The sequence below is a fragment of the Chlorocebus sabaeus genome, chromosome 20, assembly GCF_047675955.1.
Source record: "Chlorocebus sabaeus isolate Y175 chromosome 20, mChlSab1.0.hap1, whole genome shotgun sequence".
NCBI lineage: Eukaryota > Metazoa > Chordata > Mammalia > Primates > Cercopithecidae > Chlorocebus > Chlorocebus sabaeus.
The window spans coordinates 91,977,197-91,998,287 of record NC_132923.1 but is presented as its reverse complement, the minus strand read 5'-3'; the positions used below and the strand labels follow the sequence as shown (position 1 = coordinate 91,998,287).

Below are 21,091 nucleotides of genomic sequence, written 5' to 3'. Positions count from 1 at the left end.
CTCACGCCTGTAATCCCAGCACTTTGGGAGGCCGAGGCGCGCGGATCACGAGGTCAGGAGATCGAGACCATCCTGGCTAACATGGTGAAACCCCGTCTCTACTAAAAATACAAAAAATTAGCTGGGCGTGGTGGTGCACACCTGTAGTCCCAGCTACTCGGAGGCTGAGGCAGGAGAATGGCGTGAACCCGGGAGGCGGAGCTTGCAGTGAGCCGAGATCGCGCCACTGCACTCCAGCCTGGGCGGCAGAGCGAGACTCCATCTCAAAAAAAAAAAAAAAAAAAAAGCAAAAAAAAAGACTATTCAATTTTAGTGGTATTTAACAAAAGAAAAAAGAAAAAAAATGAAGGAAAAAGTTAACTTAATATATCTTCACCATTAAAGATACTATTTCTTAGAAGATCTCGTGCCTAAAAACAGATTAAGAACAAAAGATTAAGAGGCTGGAATTATTATGATAGTTTTTTAGGTTTGTTAATTTTTTCTAACTTCCTACTATGAAAGATGATGTTATTAACATCTAGCAATGTTTTTTCTTCCCACACTTTTATCTCTTCAGTTTTGGCAGTTTTATATATATATATATATTTATATATATATATATATATATTTTTTTTTTGAGATGGAATCTCGCTGTTACCCAGGCTGGAGTGCAGTGGTGCGATCTCGGCTCACTGCAAGCCCCGCCTCCCGGGTTCACGCCATTCTCCTGCCTCAGCCTCCCGAGTAGCTGGGACTACAGGTGCCCGCCACCATGCCCGGCTAATTTTTTGTATTTTTAGTAGAGATGGGGTTTCACTGTGTTAGCCAGGATGATCTCGATCTCCTGACCTCATGATCCACCTGCCTCGGCCTCCCAAAGTGCTGGGATTACAGGCGTAAGCCACCACGCCCAGCAATGGCAGTTATATTTTTATGTTGTCCAGGTTCAAGATATTTAAATTACATTCTGCAACCATAATTCCTATAGTTGTTGTGTGTCAGTTCTACATATAAATGGGCTAAATGTTAATGACCATGGTTTCTCTATTACCATATTCTTTATTTTGACTCAATTCTTGGCATTTTATTTTATTTTAATTTTGAGACAGGGTCTCTCTCTGTCACCTAGGCTAGAGTGCAGTGGCGTGATCTTGGCTCACTGCAGCCTCTGCCTCCTGTGCTCAAGCAATCCTCTCACCTTGGCCTCCGGAGTAGCTGGGACTACAGGGATATGCCACTGCACTTGGCAATTTTTGTTTGTTTGTTTGTTTGTTTCATAGAGATGAGATCTCACCATATTGCCCAGGCTTATCTTGAACTCCAGGGCTCAAGTGATCTGCCTACCTTGGCCTCCAAAAGTGCTAGAATTACAGGCTGGTTGAAGTTTTATTTTCAAGAAGGGCTCAGGCCTGGCATGGTGGCTACCTCCTGTAATCCCAACATTTTGGGAGGCCAAGGTGGGAGCATCACTTGAGCCCAGGGGTTTGAGACCAGCCTGGGCAATATGAGACTTCATCTCAACAAAAAGCAAACAAAAGTTAGCCAAGTGTGGTGGTGCACACCTGGCTCTTTTAGTGGTGGCTACTCAGGAGGCTGAGGTAGGAGGGTTGATTGAGCCCAGGAGGCAGAGGCTGCAGTGAGCTGAGATCATGCCACTATACTCCAGCCTTGAAGAAGAGCAAGATTCTGTCTTAAAAAAAAAAAAAAAAAAAAGAGCTCAGGGCTCATATGTCACAAGTCTTTTCATGCCTGAGAATGTCTTCCTACTGCTTTCATATTTGAATAAAATCTTCATTGTTTATAATATTCTTTTTTTTCTGGTTATCAATCTGCATACTCAGTTTATAATATTCTTGAGTTCCACTTTCTTTCCCTGAAAAGTCTGTGGACAGGATATTGTTCCTCTAGTATTAAATGTTGGGAATAACTCAGAGGTAAGCCTAATTTTTTCCTCCATGTAAATGATTTGCTTTTTGCCTCTGGATACTTGAAGAATTCTTTCTTTATCCCCAAAGCTTAATAAGTACGTAAGGATATATCTGGCCAAATTTCTTAGAACACACTATACTCTTAAAATCTGCAGATTTGCCAGGCATGATGGCTCACGCCTGTAATCCCAGCACTTTGGGAGGCTGAGGTGGGCTGATCACTTGAGGCCAGCAGTTCGAGACCAGCCTGACCAACATGGTGAAACCCCATCTCTACCAAAAATACAAAATTAGCCAGGCATAGTGGCACATGCCTGTAATCCCAGCTACTCGGGTGGCTGAGGTAGGAGAATTGCTTGAACCCGGGAGGCAGAGGTTGCGGTGAGCCGAGATCGCGCCATTATACTCCAGCCTGGGCAACAACAGCAAAAACTCCATCTCAAAAACAAACAAACAAACAACAAAAAAAAACTTTAGATTTTACTTGATTCAGAAATTTTTAATGTATTATACCATGTTCTTATTTAAAAAAATTAAAATTGAAGTTACATATGTACATAAAAAGGCAAGTCGTTTCTCAAGCTTTTAATGAAAAAACTGACCATCTATTCCCTTTCCTGCCCATTTTCTGTTCCCCAGATATGCCCATTTTTAACTGTTTTAGCAGATCCACTTAGTATTTATTTTTCCACCAATAATACTTTTTTTTTTTGAGATGGAGTCTTGCTCTGTCCCCCAGGTCCAGGTTGGAGTGCAGTGCAGTGGCACAATCTTGGCTCCACTGTAACCTCCGCCTCCCAAGTTCAAGCGATTCTCTTGCCTCAGCCTCCCGAGTAACTGGGATTACAGGTATTTGCCACCACACTCAAATAATTTTTCTAATTTGAGTAGAGAGGATTTCACCATGTTGACCAGCCTGGTCTCGAACTCCTGACCTCAAGTGATCTGGCCATCTTGGCCACCCAAAGTGCTGGGATTATAGGAGTGAGCCTCTGTGCCCAGCAATAGCATAGTTGCTTTTCTTTTTTTTTAGACAGAGTTTCACTCTTGCTGCCCAAGCAGGAGTGCAATGGCGCTAGCTCGGCTCACTGTAACCTCTGCCTCCCAGGTTCAAGCAATTCTCCTGCCTCAGCCTCCCGAGTAGCTGAGACTATAGGTATGCGCCACCAAACCCAGCCAATTTTCTGTATTTTTAGTAGAAACGGGGTTTCACCAAGTTAGCCAGGCTGGTCTCAAACTCCTGACCTCAGGTGATCCGCCTGCCTCTGCCTCCCAAAGTGCTGCCAATAGCATTCTTATACTGGTATTTCTCGGGTTTTCCATTTCAGGAATAATCTGATTTTCCATTGTAGAAAACAGGACTTAACTTATTTTCATCATCAACCCTGCTCCCATCATATACACCCATACTTCCTTATGCCTTTTACCTTCCCAATAATTGTTATATTATTTTGGTCAGCTCAATAATCAATGCTTAAATTATTATGACTTCAGCTCCATGTATTAGCTACTAACTATAGAAGAGGATGATTTCACTCTTCCCTCATGTGTCCAACATACTAACCTCCTCTCATCATTCCAAAGTAATTAAATCACAATTTGGGTTAGACTGTATCAGTGATTGCATTAGCATGCATATTTAAATATTAGTTACAGGCCAGGCTTGGTGGCTCAGGCCTGTAATCTTAGCACTTTGGGAGGCTGAGGTGGGTGGATCACTTGAGGTCAGGAGTTCGAAACCAGCCTGGCCAACATGGTGAAACTCCATCTCTGTTAAAAATACAAAAAAATTAGCCAGGCGTGGTGGTGCATCCTGTAATCCCAACTACTTGGGAGGCCGAGGCAGGAGAATCACTTGAACCCAGGAGGCAGAGGTTGCAGTGAGCTGAGATCAGCCACTGCACTCCAGCCTGGGCAACAGAGTGAGACTCCGTCTCAAAAAAAAAGAAAAAAAAAAAAACTAGTTACAGCTGAACCACGCAGTCGCTGAAAATTTTTTCGCCTGCACATTTTTGTAGTTTGCCTTGGTGTGAATAATCGCCTTCTTAATTTTCTAGGTGCTTACCAATACAACTCCAAACTAACTATTAAGTGCTCCAAATCATCTCAAAATGTTGAAACACATCACATTGTGTCATTTTCATCAGAAGAAATATGATCATCTTGAATAAATCATTCCCAAGTTTTCTGACCTATTCCAGTCTGGTCTGGTTGCCATTTATACTGGGTGTACATGTGTTAGCCTGGAATCTCCCTTCATCATCATCGTGGGGATTCATTTTATCTTAATTGAATGTCCTTTTTTTTTTTTTTTTTTTGAGACGGAGGGTCACTCTGTCGCCAGGCTGGAGGGCGGTGGTGCAATCTTGGCTCACTGCAATCTCCGCCTCCCAGATTCAAGTGATTCTCCTGCCTCAGACTCCTGAGTAGCTGGGATTACAGGCATGCGCCACCATGCCCGGCAAATTTTTTTTTTTTTTTTTTTTTTTTGTATTTTTAGTAGAGATGGGGTTTCTCCATGTTGGCCAGGATGGTCTTGATCTCCTGACCTCGTGATCTGCCCACCTTGGCCTCCCAAAGTGCTGGGATTACAGGCATGAACCACCACACCCAGCCTGAATGTCCTTTTTCCTTCCTTTTCTTGCCTTCCTTTCCTTCCTTCCCTCTCTCCCTCCCTCCCTCCCTTCCTTCCTTCACACCTGGCCTAAATTTCCTTTTTCCTTCCTTTTTTTCCTTCCTTCCTCCCTCCCTCCCTCCCTCCCTTCCTCCCTCCCTCCCTCCCTCCCTTCCTTCCTTTCCTTCCTCCCTCCCTCCCCTCCCCTCCCCTTCCTTCCTTCCCTCCCTCTATCCCTCCCTCCCTCCCTTTCTTTCTTCTCTCTCTCTCTCTTTTTTTTTTGAGCAGAGTCTCCCTCTGTCGCTCAGGCTGGAGTGCAATGATGCGATCTAGGCTCACTGCAACCTCTGCCTCCCAGGTTCAAGCATGAATGCCCTTTTTCTTATATCCTGTGTCTTCCTCTTTCTTAGTTTATGCTAAGGTTTTGGTGTTATATAAACTCTAGTAGCTTTCCTTTTTTGATTTAATTTTTAATTTTTGTGGGTACATGCTAGGTACATATACTGATGGGTTACATGAGATATTTTGACACAGGCATACAATATATATATATATTTTTCTTTTTTGAGACGGAGTCTCGCTCTGTCACCCAGGCTGGAGTACAGTGGCCAGATCTCAGCTCACTGCAAGCTCTGCCTCCCGGGTTTACACTATTCTCCTGCCTCAGCCTCCCGAGTAGCTGGGACTACAGGCGCCCGCCACCTCGCCCGGCTGGTTTTTTGTATTTTTAGTAGAGACAGGGTTTCACCGTGTTAGCCACGATGGTCTCGATCTCCTGACCTCGCGATCCACCCGTCTCGGCCTCCCAAAGTGCTGGGATTACAGGCTTGAGCCACCGCGCCCGGCCCAGGCATACAATATGTAATAATCACATCAGGGTAAACGGAGGTATCCATTACCTCAAGCATTTATCCCTTGAGTGACAAACAATCCAATTATACTCTCTTAGTTATTTTAAAATGTACAATTATTTTTGACTATAGTCATCCTGTTGCACTAGCAAATATTAGGTTTTATTCATTCTTTCTAACTAATTTTTTGTACCCATTAACCATTCCCCCCTCCCCCCATGCCCCCACACTCTCTACCCTTTCCAGCCTCTGGTAACCAACCTTCTACTCTCTATCTCCATGAGTTACATTGATTTTTAGCTCACACAAGCAAGTAAGTGAAAACATGCAGTTTGTCTTTCTGTGCCTGGCTTATTTCACTTAACACAATGACCTCCAGTTCCATCCATGTTGTAGCAAACGACAGGATCTCATTCTTTTTTATGTCTGAATAGTACTCAATAGTGTATTTGTACCACATTTTCTTTATCCATTCATCTGTTGATGGACACTTAGGTTGCTTCCAGATCTTGGCTATTGTGAATAGTGCTGCAATAAACATGAGAACGCAAATATCTCTTCAATATACTGATTTCCTTTCTTGTGGGTATATACCTAGGAGTGGGATTGCTGGATTGTATGGTAGCTCCATTTTTCGTTTTTTGAGGAACCTTCAAACTGTTCTCCATAGTGGCTGTACTAATTTACATTCCCATCAACAGCATATGAGAGTTCCCCTTTCTCCACAACCTTGCCAGGATTTGCTACTGCCTCACTTTTGGATAGAAGGCGTTTTAACTAAGGTGAGATGACATCTCATTGTTTTTATTTGCATTTCTCTGATGATCAGTGATGTTGAGCACCTTTTCATATATCTGCTTGGCATTTATTTGTATGACTTCTTTTGAGAAATGTCTATTCAGATCTTTTGCCCATTTAAAAGCCCAGATTAGGTTTTTTCCTATAGAGTTGTTTGAGTTCCTTCTATATTTTGGTTATTAATCCTTTGTCAGATGGGTAGTTTGCAAATATTTTCTCTCATTCTGTGGTTTGTCTCTTCACTTTGATTGTTTCCTTTGCTGTGCAAAAGCTTTTTAACTTGATATGATCCCATTTGTCCATTTTTGCTTTGGCTGCCTATGCTTGTGGGGTATTACTCTAGAAATCTTTGCTCAGACTAATGTCCTGGAGACTTTCCTCAATGGTTTCTTGTAGTAGCTTCAAAGTTTGAGGTCTTAGATTTAGGTCTTTAACCATTTTGATTTGATTTTTGTATATGGAAAGAGACGGGGTCTAGTTTCATTCTTTTGCATATGGATATCCAGTTTTCCTAGCACCATTTATTGAAGAGATTGCCCTTTCCCCAACGTATATTCTTGGCACCTTTGTCAAAAATGAGTTCACTGAAGGTGTATGGATTTATCTCTGGTTCTTTATTCTGTTCCACTGACCTATATGTCTGTTTTTATGCCAGTACCATGCTGTTTTGGTTACCAAAGCTCTGCAGTATAATTTGAAGTCAGGTAATATGATTCCTGTAGTTTTGTTCTTTTTGCTTAGGATAGCTTTGGCTATTCTGGGTCTTCTGTAATTCCATGTAATTTTTTTTTTTTTTTTTTTTTTTTTTTGAGATGGAGTCCTGCTCTGTTGCCCAGGCTGGAGTGCAATGGCACAGTCTCAGCTCACTGCAGCCTCCGTCTCATGGGATTCTCCCACCTCAGTCTCCCAAGTACCTGGGATCACAGGTGCCCACCACCATGCTCAGCTAATTTTTGTATTTTTAGTAGAGATGGGGTTTCACCACATTGGCCAGGCTGGTCTCGAACTCCTGACCTCAAATGATTCACCTGCCTTGGCCTCCCAAAGTGCTGGGATTACAGGCATGAGCCACCATGCCCAGCCAATTTCATATAAATTTTAGGATTGCTTTTTCTATTTCTGTGAAGCATGTTATTGGTATTTTGATAGGGGTTGCATAAAATCTGTAGATTGCAGCCAGGTGTGGTGGCTCATGCCTGTAATCTCAGCACTTTGGGAGGCTGAGGTGGGTCACGTGAGGTCAAGAGTTCGAGACCAGCCTGGGCAACATGGTGAAACCCTGTCTCCACTAAAAATACAAAAATTAGCTGGGCGTGGTGGTGGGCGCCTGTAATCCCAGCGACTTGGGCAGCTGAGGCAGGAGAATCATTTGAGCCTGGGAGGTGGAAGGTGCAGTGAGCTGAGATCATGCCACTGTACTCTAACCTGGGATATAGAGCGAGATGCTGTCTCAAGAAAAAAAAAAAAAATCTGTAGATTGCTTTGAGGAGTAATTGTAACAACTACATTGTAATAATACTGATTTTTTTCAATCCATGAACATGGAATATCTTTCCATTTTTTGTGTCCTCTTCAAATTATTGCATCAATATTTTATAATGTTCATTGTAGATACCTTTTGCTTCTTTGGTTAAGTTAATCCCCAGGTATTTTATTTTATTTGTAGCTATTATAATAGAATTACTTTCTTGATATCTTTTTCAGATTCTTTTTTTTTTTTCTGAGACTGAGTCTTGCTCTGTTGCCCAGGCTGGAGTGCAGCGGCACCATCTTGGCTCACTGCAAGGCCCGCCTCCCAGCTTCAAGCACTACTCATGCATCAGCCTCCCAAGTAGCTGGGACTACAGGCACATGCCACCATGCCCGGCTAAATCTTTTTCAGATTCTTTGCTGTTAGCACATAGAAATACTACTGATTTTCATATGTTGATTTTGTATCCTGGAACTTTACTGTATTTATCAGTTCTAATAGTTTTTCATGGAGTCTTTAGGTTTTTCCAAATATAAAATTATATCATCTGCAAACACAGATAATTTGACTTCTTCCTTTCCAATTGAGATGCCCTTTATTTCCTTCTCTTGTTTGACTGCTTTAGCTAGGACTTCCAGTACTATGTTCGGTAACAGCAGTAAAAGTGTGCATCCTTGTCTAGTAGCTTTCTGAAAGCAGATGCATGGAAAGCAAATGTCTAAAAAGTTCTCATTCTACTCTCATATTTGATTGATAGTTTGATTAGATAGAAATAAGAATGTTAAAGGCATCGTTTATAGTTGCCAGTGTTGCTGTTAGGAAGTTCAAAGCTATTTTAATTCCTTTGTATATGATATCCTCTCTCCTCTCCGGGAGCTTGTAAGATCTCTTTGTTAGCAGTTATAAAATTTCACAGTGATAAACTTGGTATTTTCTTTTCTCCATTTTACTGGGAACTCAGTTTCCTTTCAGTCTAGAAATCCAGCTCCTTTTATCCTAAGAAAAATTAAAAAATAATTTCACTGATGTTTTCTTCCCCCTTCATTTCTTTCTTTCTAGAAATCCATGTTCTAATTCAGAGGCATTAATTCATTAATTACATTTAATCATCTTTGTATTTCATTTCTATGAGATTCTAATTTCTTTCTTTTCTTTCTTTCCCTCCCTTCCTTCCTCCCTCCCTCCTTCTCTTTCTCCCTCTCTTTCTTTCATTTTTTGAGACAGGGTCTTGCTCTGTCACCCAGCCTGGAGTACAGTAGTACAACCATGGCTCACTGCAGCCTCAACCTCTTAGACTCAAGCGATCCTCCAACCTCAGAGATTCCAATTTCTTAAACGATTTTCTTTTTTACCTAGATCGCTCATATCTGCAACCATTCCTTTTTGCCAACAATTTGATTTTCAGTGGTGTTTATTCCATTCTTTTGCTATTTTAAAATGTATTAACTCTGTAATTATTTAAACCTGGTTTTGTTTTTTTTTTGAGACTGAGTCTCACTCTGTCGCCCAGGCTGGAGTGCAATGGCACGATCTTGGCTCACTGCAACCTCTGCCTCCCCAGTTCAAGCGATTCTCCTGCCTCAGCCTCCCAAGTACCTGGGACTACAGGCACGTGCCACCACGCCCGGCTAATTTTTGTATTTTTAGTAGAGACGGGGTTTCACTGTGTTAGCCAGGATGGTCTCCATCTCCTGACCTTGTGATCCACCCGCCTCTGCCTCCCAAAGTGCTGGGATTATAGGCATGAGCCATTGCACCCGGCCAATCCTCTTTTTTTTTAGTTCTATAATATCCTCTTTTTTATCATCTCATTGCTGAACTTTTATTTATTAAATTCATGTTTTAATAAGTAATTTTATGGTTATGCAGTTGCATAGTTTTAAGAAAATTCTTCTTTTTCGTGAGCTATATTCTTTTCAGGATAGCTTCTTTGTCTTTTACAGGATATTTTTCTTGCTTTCATTTTGTTTTCTGTAGTATATTTGTACAGCTGACATTCTGATTCTTTCGATCTTATTCATGCTTGAGTCACGGCTCTGCCTGGATGTTTTATTTGTTTTGATATAACACAAATGAACTGTCTCTTTTCCTTCCGTGTCTGATATCAGTTACCATGTAAGTACTGGTGTGGAGAAACTGGGGATCTTAATCCCACTTGGTGGGATTGTAAAACAGTGAAAATGCCACGGAAACAGTATACAGCTTCCTCAAAAAATTAAACATCATAGTTCTCTATCATATGATCCAGTAATCTCACTTCTAAATATATATCCAAAAGAACTGAAAGCAAGGTCTTGAAGAGATGTCTGTACACCCACGTTCACTGCAGCACTATTCACAACAGTCAAGAGGTGGGAGCAACTCAAATGTCTGTCAGAAGATAAATGGATGACAAAATGTGGTACATACATACAATGGAATATTACTCAGTCTTAAAAAAAAGGAAATCCAGTTATATGCTACAACATGGACAACATGGACATTATGCTAAGTAAAATAAGTAAGTAAAATAAAAAGACAGTCACAAAAAGACAAATATTGTATGATTTCACTTACATGAGATATTTAAAGTAGAATCATAGGTAGCAAGGACTTGTGGGGAGAAAAAAAATGGGGAGTTGTTGTTTGATGGGTATAGAATTTCAGATTTGCAAGATGAAAGTTCTCGAGATCTGTTTCACCACAATTTGAACACATTTAACACTACTAAACTGTTCACTTAAAAATAGCCAGTTAGGGCCGGGCGTGGTGGCTCATGCCTGTAATCCCAGCACTTTGGGAGACTGAGGCGGGTGGACTACGGGTCAGGAGTTCAAGACCAGCCCGGTCAATATGATGAAACCCCGTATCTACTAAAAATACAAAAATTAGCTGGGTGTGGTGGTGGGTGCCTGTAGTCCCAGCTGCTTGGGAGGCTGAGGCAGGAGAATCGCTTGAATCTGGGAGGCAGAGGTTGTAGTGAGCCCAGATTGCACCATTGCATTCCAGCCTGGGCAACAGAGCAAGACTCCATCTCAAAAAAAAAGTCCACTTAGAATGCGCCAGGCACGGTGGCTCACACCTATAATCCCAGCACTTTGGGAGGCCAAGGTAGGTAGATCACTTGAGGTCAGGAGTTCGAGACCAGCCTGGCCAACATGGCGAAACTCCATCTCTACTAAAAATACAAAAAATAGCTGGGCATGGTGGTGTATACCTGTAATCCCAGCTACTCAGGAGGCTGAGGCAGGAGAATCACTTGAACCCAGGAGGCAGAGGTCGCAGTGAGCCAAGATTATACCACTGCACTCCAGCCTGGGTGACAGAGTGAGACTCCATCTCAAACAACGAAAAACAAAAACAAAAACCAAACCAAACCAAACCAAAACAAACCAACAAAACAAAACAAAACAAAAACAAACAAAAAAACAAAGGTTAGAATGGTACATTTTATGTTGTTTTTTTCACCGCTTTTTTTTTTAAAGGGGGTTTTATAACATTGTCAGAAAGACAGTCTTGTTCTTCTCACAGCTGCTTTGCCTGACTCTTATGCAGGATTTGGCTCTACCTTGGCAAGAAAAGACAGAGAAACAGGCTTATGCAGTGAAGAAAAGCCTTCATCCTGTCTCATGGGAAAAATATTCACATACTTTTGTCAATTTCACACAGTATAGTCTAGTTTTCATTCCCTCTTTCCCACCCACTGGGTGGTTTTATTTTGTTTTAAGACAAGGATAATTGCCAGAAGAAAACACCCTAGGGCTTACTTCTGTAGGATGGATCCCTTAATGACCAGCTCTTCATCCAAGTCTGCTTCATTAGCCATGAAGAGCAGCCTCTTTCCTGTGCTGTCCACTCCAATGAAATCACGCTGCTCCACTGAATCATACAAAAGAAAAAAAAAAAAATCAAATAAAGCCATTTGCCCTGCCTGCATGAATAAGCCAGGGAACAGAGTATCTGCTCAGTGCTCTTGGAACCAACACAGGATTGAAGGGTGGGTGCAGTGGCTCACGCCTGTAATCCAAATACTTTGGGAGGCCGAAGTGGGTGGATCACCTGGGGTCAGGAGTTTGAGACCAGCCTGGCCAACATGGTGAAACACTGTCTCTACTAAAAATACAAAAATTAGCTGAGTGTGGTAGTATGCCCTGTAGTCCCAGCTGCTTGGAAGGCTGAGGCAGAATTACTTGAACCTGGGAGGTGGAGGTTGCAGTGAGCTGAGATCGTGCCACTGTAGTACACTCCAGCGTGGGTGACAGACAGAGTGAGATTCCATCTCAAAAAAAACAAAAACAAACAAAAAAACCCCACAGGATTGAGATGAGAGAGGAGCCATAATAAGTGTGTTAGGCCATTCTGTATTACCATAAAGAATCTGTGACTAGGTAATTTACAAAGAAATACTTATAATTTATAATTGTCTCATGGTTCTGCAGGGTATACAAGAAGCATACAGGAGGTTTCTGCGGAAGCCTCAGGGAACTTTTTACTCATGGTAGAAGGTAAAGTGAGAGCAGAATAGTCATATGGCAAGAGAGGGGAATAAGAGAGAGCTGGGGGCAAGATGCCACATACCTTTAAACGAGAACTCACTCACCATCACAAGAACAGCACCAAGCCATGAGAGATCCGCACCCATGACCCAAACACCTCCCCTGAGGCCCTATCTCCAAAACTGGGGATTACATTTCAATATGAGATTTGGGGGAACATGTAAACTATACCAATGAGTGTCCTATAGCACATGCCATGGTATTTAAAACATGGGTGATCAAATTTGTTTTGTACTGCTCTAAAGGATATTATCAAGTTAATTGGTGAAGTTTAAATAAAGTCTGTATATTGAAGTATGGTACCAACGTAATTTCCTGTTTTTAGAGACTATCATTTTTGGAGGAGATGGAGGAAATACATATTGACATATTTAAAGGCAAAGGAAAATCATATCTGCAACTTATTCTCAGATAGCTCAGAAAATAATTATATATATTATATTATGTATGCCTTATATATATATATTGAATATATATTACAAAGAAAGAGAGATGCTGGGCAGTGGTTCATGCCTATAATTCCAGCACTTTGGGAGGCTGAGGCAGAAGCATCATTTAAGCCCAGGAATTCGAGATCAGCCTGGGCAACACTGCAAGACCTCATCTCTACAAATAATAAAAAAATTAGCTGGGCATGGTGGCACGCACCTATAGTGAGGAAGCTGAGACAGGGGGATCCCTTTAGCCTGGGAGGCTAAGGCTGCAGTGAGCCATGACTGCTGTAGTGCACTCCAGCTTGGATGACAGACCAAGACCTTCTCTCAAAAATAAATAAATAGGCCGGGCATGGTGGCTCACGCCTGTAATCCCAGCACTTTGGGAGGCCAAGGCAGGGGATCACCTGAGGTCAGGAGTTCCAGCCCAGCCTGGCCAACATGGTGAAACCCGTCTCTACTGAAAATAAAAAAATCAGCTGCTGAGTGTGGTGGCGGGCGCCTGTAATCCCAGCTACTTGGGAGACTGAGGCAGGAGACTCACTTGAACCCAGGAGGCAGAGGCTGCACTGAGCTGAGATCACGCCACTGCACTCCAGCCTGGGCGACAGAGCGAGACTCCATCTCAGTAAATAAATAAATAAATAAATAAATAAATAAATAAATAAGTAACGTTACTTTATTTATTTAGGGCACTTCATTTTTTTTTTTTTTTTTTAAAGAATTTTCTCTCTGCAAATAATAACCCAGGTCTTCTTACTGTGAAAATGGGAATAATATTATTTAAAGTCATTCACATTCAATCAACATTAACTATAGGCAGTAGATTCTATGCTATGTATAAGGCATTTAAAAAAAGTGCATATTTTATTATGTGTGAATGGTTCTTGGTAGACAGTGATCTTACAGGCTGCTATATTATTGCTATTTTCTATGTCATACTTCTCTTCCCCAACTAGATTATAAACTTTTCAAAGGCAGGCTTCTGATTCTTTTATATCTCCCATAACATCTAGTACAGTGTTACATACTTAATAATATGTGCTACTAAACTGTACAGTATCTATAGCTTACAGAAACATTTTCACATAGTGACAAAATAGCAGAATGATTAAGAACAGAAGTTCTGGAGCCAGAACACCTGGATATGAATCTCAGCTTAGCCAATTATGAGTTTATGTTACAGCAATTTACTTAACTTCTCTGTTCCTCAGTTTCATCCATAAAATGGGGATAATAATAGTGTTTGTCTCATGGGTTTATTATGCAGATTAAGTGAATTAATATTTGTAAAGCATTTATAATAGTGTTACTAACTAAAACATTAAATAAAATGTTAAGTTTAAAAATTAAACAAAATACACCCTCTAATTCTCACAATAACCAAATAAAGCAATGCCTCAATACCTCTTTATAAAGGAGAAACAGAAAGTTTAGCTCTAGGAAAAATGAGACCTGTAAAGATGAATTTGCTTTCTACTGACAGACAATGGCTGCTAAATAACACAGTATGTTTCACTGTTGGCTAAAGCTGCCTGTATACCTATAACCAAATATACTATTCAATTGTGCAATATGTTTAGTTCAGGTACTTGAAAGTATTTAAGGTCACCAATCAGATGGTGTCTGGTCATCTTATATGCAGTGTTTGAATATATATGAGGAAAAACAATTATAAAAAAATATGTGTTAGGGTTTTTTGTTCAATAACCAAATGAAATCCAAAAAAGGAAGAGCAAATGCTGCCAATTTGAAGCTAAATTTTGCAGAGAATTTCAAATGCCACATAGCAGCTTAGACATATATCAATTCATACATTACATGGAAACTTGAGAATGTAACAAAGTCTGTAAGGGTCTCATTATGAGTCAGCCATTTAAAAAATAAACACGGAGATGTTATTTTTGGATATAATTTGGAATGCTTTCCCTACCCAAGTCCTAAGGCTCACAGAAACCTTGAATCACTGATGTCCTGGGAGCAATAATTTCCAGCCAGCCAATTTTTCAGCTATGTTGCACTTTAGTCCCTTTTGTCTCCCTCTCAGACCCTCCACCTTGTATTGCTTCTTTACAGCTATCATAGTAACTGGGACTTCAGAATGTGATACAAATTATAGAAACTTGGAAAGGTTTCTTTCTGTTCTGCTTTAGCAAAATATGAATTTCACTTTGGGAGCAGAGCAGGTAATTGTAGAATGTCTTCCTAAGAAGAAAGGCTACACAAACTTAAGAAAGCAGATAAAACTGAACTTCTATTAAAAAAAAAAAAAAAAAAATCTGTCATATTCAAGTATTCACTTTTTTCCCCCTAGTTGACTTTTAATTCTCTGACTGATTCTTCTGTCTCATCTACAGGCATTTTCCTTATCCATTCATTCATTGATTCATTCATTCTACCAATAAATATCTTTGTACACCTACCCTATGGCAGGTGCTATGTCTAGAGCTGGGAATTCCAACTCATTTTATAAGGCCAGCATGATCCTGATGCCAAAACCAGGCAAGGATATCATGAGAAAGGAAAAGGCAAATTTACTCATTAGCAAGTCAAAATAGTATGTCAAGTAGATTAAAAAGGCTCACAAACTTGTTGGAGCTCCTCCTATCCAAAAGTAAGGTTAGTTCCTTATCCTTTATATCTGGGCTTGCTCAGTAACTAGCTTTGAACTAACAGAGTGCAGCTGAAGTGACAGTGTGTGTTCTGAGTTTAGGCTTCAAGAGACTTTGTAGCTTCTGCTGTCATGCTTAGAACCTGCTGCTGCTACCTTGTAAACAAGCCTGGGCTAACCCCCTGGGTGGTAAGAGACTAGTCAAAAAGAAAAATCCAGCTGTCAAGGCTGAAGCTCTCTACATATATTTTTCTTTTTTTTTTTGGAGGTGCGGTCTTGCTCTGTCGCCCAGGTTGGAGTGCAGTGGCACGACCTTGGCTCACTGCAACCTCCGCCTCTTGGGTTCAAGCAATTCTCCTCCCTCAACCTCCCAAGTAGCTGGGACCACAGGCATGTGCTACCATGTCCAGCTAACTTTTGTATTTTTAGTAGGGATGGGGTTTTGCCATGCTGGCCAGGCTGGTCTCGAACTCCTGACCTCAGGTGATCCACCCACCTCCCAAAGTGCTGGGATTACAGGTGTGAGCCACTGGGTCCAGCCAAGGCTCTATACATATTAATGAGCCCAGTTAGGAGACTAAGATAAGAATGATAGTTGCCTCCTGGTATTCACATCCTTGTATATCCCTTCTTGAATGTGGGCTGGCCTAGTGACTTGCTTCTAACCAACAGAACGTGGCAAAGGTAATAAAATGTTACTTCTATAATTAGGTTACATAAGATTGTGACTTCTGTCTTTCTAGAAGAGTTTTTCCCTTGCTGGCTTTGATGAAGTCAGTTTCCATGCTGGAAAGGCCCAAGTGATAAAGAAAGGAAGGTAGCTTCTGGCTAATAGCTTGGTGGAAACTGAGGCTCAGTCCAACAGTCCTGAGGGAAATGAAATTCTCCCAATAACCAAGTAAGCTTGGAACCAAATCTCTTCCCAGTTGAGCCTTCAGATGAGACTCCAGCCCTAGCTGATATCTTGACTGCAGCCTTCTGAAAGACTGTGGTGGACCCAGCTAAGCCATGCCTGGATTCTTGGCTCACAGTATTGTTTTAAACTGTTAAATGTGTGGCAACTTTTATAAGTAATTGTTAATACACGAGCTGATATCACTTGAACAGAGATGAGCCATCTCAGCTACACTTAGGCCAAACTGCCAACCTACAGACTCATAAGCAAGTAAATGTTTGTTGTTTTAGGCCACTAGAGTTTAGGAACGTTTGTTATGTAGTAAAAATTAATACAATGTGTAAAAGGATAATAAGCCATGACCAAGTTGGGTTTATCCCAGGTATCATCATCATATCATCAGAGAAAAACCATATAACCACTTGATAGATGCAGAAAAAGCATCTGATAAAATTTATATACTTAGGCCAAGAAACTCCCAATAAATCAGAACTTAGAAAGGCACTTTCTCAATCTGATGAGAAGTACCTATAAAAATGTATAATAGGCTGGGCATGGTGGCTCATGCCTATAATCCCAGCACTTTGGGAGGCCAAGGCAGGTGGATCATTTGAGGCTAGGAGTTGGAGATCAGCCTGGCTAACATGGTAAAATCTCATCTCTACCAAAAACACAAATATTAGCTGGGCGTGGTGGCACATGCCTGTAATCCCAGCTACTTGGGAGGCTGAGGCAGTAGAATCGCTTGAACCCAGGAGGCGGAGGTTGCAGTGAGCCAAGACTGTGCCGCTGCACTCTAGCCTGGATGACAGAGAGAGACTGTCTCAAAACAAACACACACACACCTATATTAATAAACATCATTTTAACTGGAGGGATGTTGAAAATATTCCTTTTAAAATCAGGAATGAGAAAAGGGTGCCAACTAGCATCATTTGTACTCACAATTTTATTGGAGGTCCTGGCCAGCACAGTAAGACAAGAAAAAGAAACTAGAAACTTAGACTATCAGGTGGGGGTAGGGGGGTCTACAGCCATATCACCCTGAAGGCATCTGATCTCATCAGATCTATGCTGGGTCAGGCCTAGTTAGTACTTGCATGGAAGTCTGCTTGGGAATACCATGTGATAAAAAAACAAACACACAAACAAAGAAAAAACTATTGTGAGACCTTTGTCAAATAATACAAAATTTCACTTAGATAGGAGGAATAAGTTCATGAAGAGACCTAACACAACCTGGTGACTAGTTAGTAACAATGTATTGTATTCTTGAAAATTCCTAAGAGAGTAGATTTTAAGTGTTTACACTTGAAGCACTTTGGAAACAAAAAGATCCTACAAGCTCCCCCTCCCATCCCAAGAAAAAGAGAGAAAAACAATGTTTCATGCAAATAATCAAGAATCAGAATGATGTTGGGCTTCTTAATAGAAAAGCTAGAAGAGAGTAAAACAAAACAAAACAAACAAAAACCTTCAAAATTCTGAGGGGATATGATTTCCAAGAGAAGTTTATATCCAGCCAAAATATCAAACAACTATGTGGGCAGAATAAAGACATTTTCAGGGATGCAAAAGCTCAAAAATTTACTTCTCACAATCTCTATCTCAGGAGGCTTCCAGGGGATATGTCCTACAGAAAATGTGGGTATAAAGTAAGAAAGAAGAAAACATGAGGTTCAAGACAGTGAAGGCTGAACCTAAAATGACAGCTCTATAGCAGGGCAACTAACTCAGATTAGAAAAGCTTTAGGAGAGGTACCTTGAAGAATTTGAAATTGAGAGGACATCTAGTGTGTTGCAATGTAAGGAGAGGAAATTCACACAACTGGAGCTTGGGTTGAATTAGTAATAAATACAAAGAAAATAAGCAAATGAAAAAGCAATAAAATCTTTAGGAAAACAAGAGGAGGAAAGAGAAAAGTAATCATATACTACAAGGCTCAACTGTGAATACTATTTATATAGTCATGATAATATAAACATAAAATATTCAGTTAATTAACAATACAATATGAATAATTATATTAGGAAATTGGGCCGAATACAACGTTGCATACACGTATCGGGGGCAGAGCATGTGGTAAAACAGAACCAAATCTTTACATTCTATAGTAAGAAGTGAACAGATAATTCTTAAAGCTAAAAAAATTAAGATGTAGCAAATAAAAGCAGGTTATTTGGAGATATGGAGTTAAATGCCAAAAAATTAGCTACAAACGTTGAAAGTGGCATCTCTAAGTAGGGTGAGGATAGATAGGGTGAGGGGCTGCTACTTATTATATCTTAGATAATTAGATACTCTTTAAATTTTGGGCATATAAAACTTTGATAAAGACAAAAACTAAATTCAAAAAAGAAATAGAAAACACAGGTTATGAAATTAGAAGGCATGAGTTCGAGTTCTGGCTCTTACCACTTACCACTGATGCTATCTTGAGCAACTGTCCACATAATGCTCTTAGGCTATAAATGGGTTAAAAAACAAAACAAAAACTTGGTAAATTAGAAAATTATGGCCGGGTGTGGTGGCTCACGCCTGTAATCCCAGCACTTTGGGAGGCCGAGGTGGGTGGATCACCTGAGGTTGGGAGTTTGAGACCAGCCTGACCAACATGGAGACACCCCGTCTCTACTAAAAATACAAAATTAGCCAGGCCTGGTGGCACATGCCTGTAATCCCAGCTACTTGGGAGGCTGAGGCAAAAGAATCACTTGAACTCAGGAGGCAGAGGTTGCAGTGAGCCAAGATCGTGCCATTGCACTCCTTCCTGGGCAACAAGAGTGAAACAGGCTGGGCGTGGTGGCTCGTGCCTGTGATCCCAGCATTTTGGGAGGCTGAGGCTGGTGGATCATGAGACCAGCCTGGCCAAGACGGTGACACCCCATCTCTACTAAAAAATACAAAAAATTAGCTGGGTCCGGTGGCAGGCGCCTGTAATCCCAGCTAGTTGGGAGGCTAAGGCAGGACACTCGCTTGACCTTGGAGGGCAGAGGTTGCAGTGAGCCAAGATTGCGCCACTGCACTCCAGCCTGGGCAACAGAGTGAGACTCTGTCTCAAAAGAAAAAAAAAATTGAGTATGTGGGAATTTCAAGTCATTTTATTCTTATTTTTTAAATTTTTTATTATTTTTTCTTTTCTTTTTCTTTTTCTTTTTTTTTTTTTTGAGAAGGAGTTTTGTTCTTGTTGCCCAGGCTGGAGTGCAGTGGTGATCCCAGCTCACTACAACCTCTGCCTCCCAGGTTCAAGTGATTCTCCTGCTTCAGCCTCCTGAATAGCTGGGATTACAGGCACCCACCTCCACGCACAGCTAATTTTTGAATTTTTAGTAGTGACAGGGTTTCACCATGTTGGCCAGACTGGTCTTGAACTCCTGACCTCAGGCGATCCACCCGCCTCAGCCTCCCAAAGTGCTGGGATTACAGGCGTGAGCCACCGTGCCCGGCCCACTTTAAGTTATTTTTTTTTTAATGGGGTGGGATTTGGAAGACTGAGAGGAGAAAATAGTTAACACAGAAGCCCAAACAGGTTTTTTTTTTGGTAGTACAGCTTCAAGAGAAATAAAGAAAGCTGTAGCAAAAGAAATACTGTACTGGCTCAGAACTGCCTGCCAACATCTGTTAGTGCAGAGGGAGCTAAGCTGATCAAGAGGTGACAGCCAAGTAAGAGTTTTCACTCATGGTTCTGAAGTACATTAACATGTACTGATTCCAGTCTGGGCCAAGACTATATAACTCTGAGAAGTGAGGAGTTTGGGAAATACTACAGTGAATTGGATTGGTTAAATAAAGTAGTTTCCTAGAACATTTTCTTTTTTTTTGAGATGGAGTCTCGCTCTGTCGCCCAGGCTGGAATGCAGTGGCGCGATCTCGGCTCACTGCAAGCTCCGCCCCCCAGGTTCACACCATTCTCCTGCCTCAGCCTCGCGTGTAGCTGGCACCACAGGCGCCCGCCACCACGCCCGGCTAATTTTTTTTTGTTTGTTTGTTTTGTATTTTTAGTAGAGACGGGGTTTCACCGTGTTAGCCAGGGTGGTTTCAATCTCCTGACCTGGTGATCCACCCGTCTCAGCCTCCCAAAGTGCTGGGATTACAGGAGTGAGCCACCGCACCCGGCCCCTAGAACATTTTCTATTTCAAGTATTCCAAGAGATACAGTGGGACTATAGAGACAATAGTCAATAATTTGTGTCATTAAATCATAATAGTATTAAACAATTACATAGAGGAATGTACAGGGAAAAAAGCCCCCTAACAAACATATTATCTGCAATAAAGCAATATAAATATATTATCTTCTCACTGAAATTGAGAAAAGGAAAGTTAAGTTTCTAACAAGGGATGGAAAACAAATTATTTTTACATATTATTGCAACTTTAAGACATACGTGTATATATGGTATCACTGAAATTCTCTTCATATGTGTTGCCTTTACTGTTTGGTGTTTGTGAATGTAAACAACTACAGATGTGAGGCTTTTATAAATTCTTTTTTGGTTTTTTGGAGATGGGAGTCTTGCTCTGTTGCTCAGGGTGGAGTGCAGTGGCGCAATCTCGGCTCACAGAAACCTCTGCCTCCCAGGTTCAAGTAATTCTCCTGCCTCAGCCTCCCGAGTAGCTGAGACTATAGGCATGCGCCACCATGCCCAGCTAATTTTTTTGTATTTTTCGTAGAGATAGGGTTTCACCATGTTGATCAGACTGGTCTCGAACTACTGACCTCAAATGATCCTCCTGCCTTGGCCTCCCAAACTGCTGGGATTACAGGCGTGAGCCAGTGCGCCCAGCCTGTAAATTCTTTTAAAAACACAATAGCTAATCTAATTTTCCCCATCAGGTTCCAAGTTTCTTAAAATGCCCTATGACTGGGGAGAGTACAATGAACACTTGTTTGTGTCTCCTTGAGGGGAGGGATATTGTGGCATTTTGGGCTTTTTTTCCATTTCTATAGCCTTGGTGCCTAGTTCAAGA

At 41.2% G+C, this 21,091-nt stretch overlaps 1 protein-coding gene across 2 annotated transcripts in view; it reads right to left on the bottom strand.

The window, feature by feature from the left end:
• The window catches only part of EIF2B3 (eukaryotic translation initiation factor 2B subunit gamma), a 148,132-nt gene that overhangs the window by 71,351 nt on the left and 55,690 nt on the right, over positions 1–21,091 (bottom strand). For both annotated transcript variants that reach the window (XM_037998696.2, XM_037998700.2), the window contains exon 5: positions 11,391–11,502. In XM_037998696.2, the coding sequence (XP_037854624.1) occupies positions 11,391–11,502 (112 nt within the window). The remainder of the gene's footprint in view (positions 1–11,390; positions 11,503–21,091) is intronic.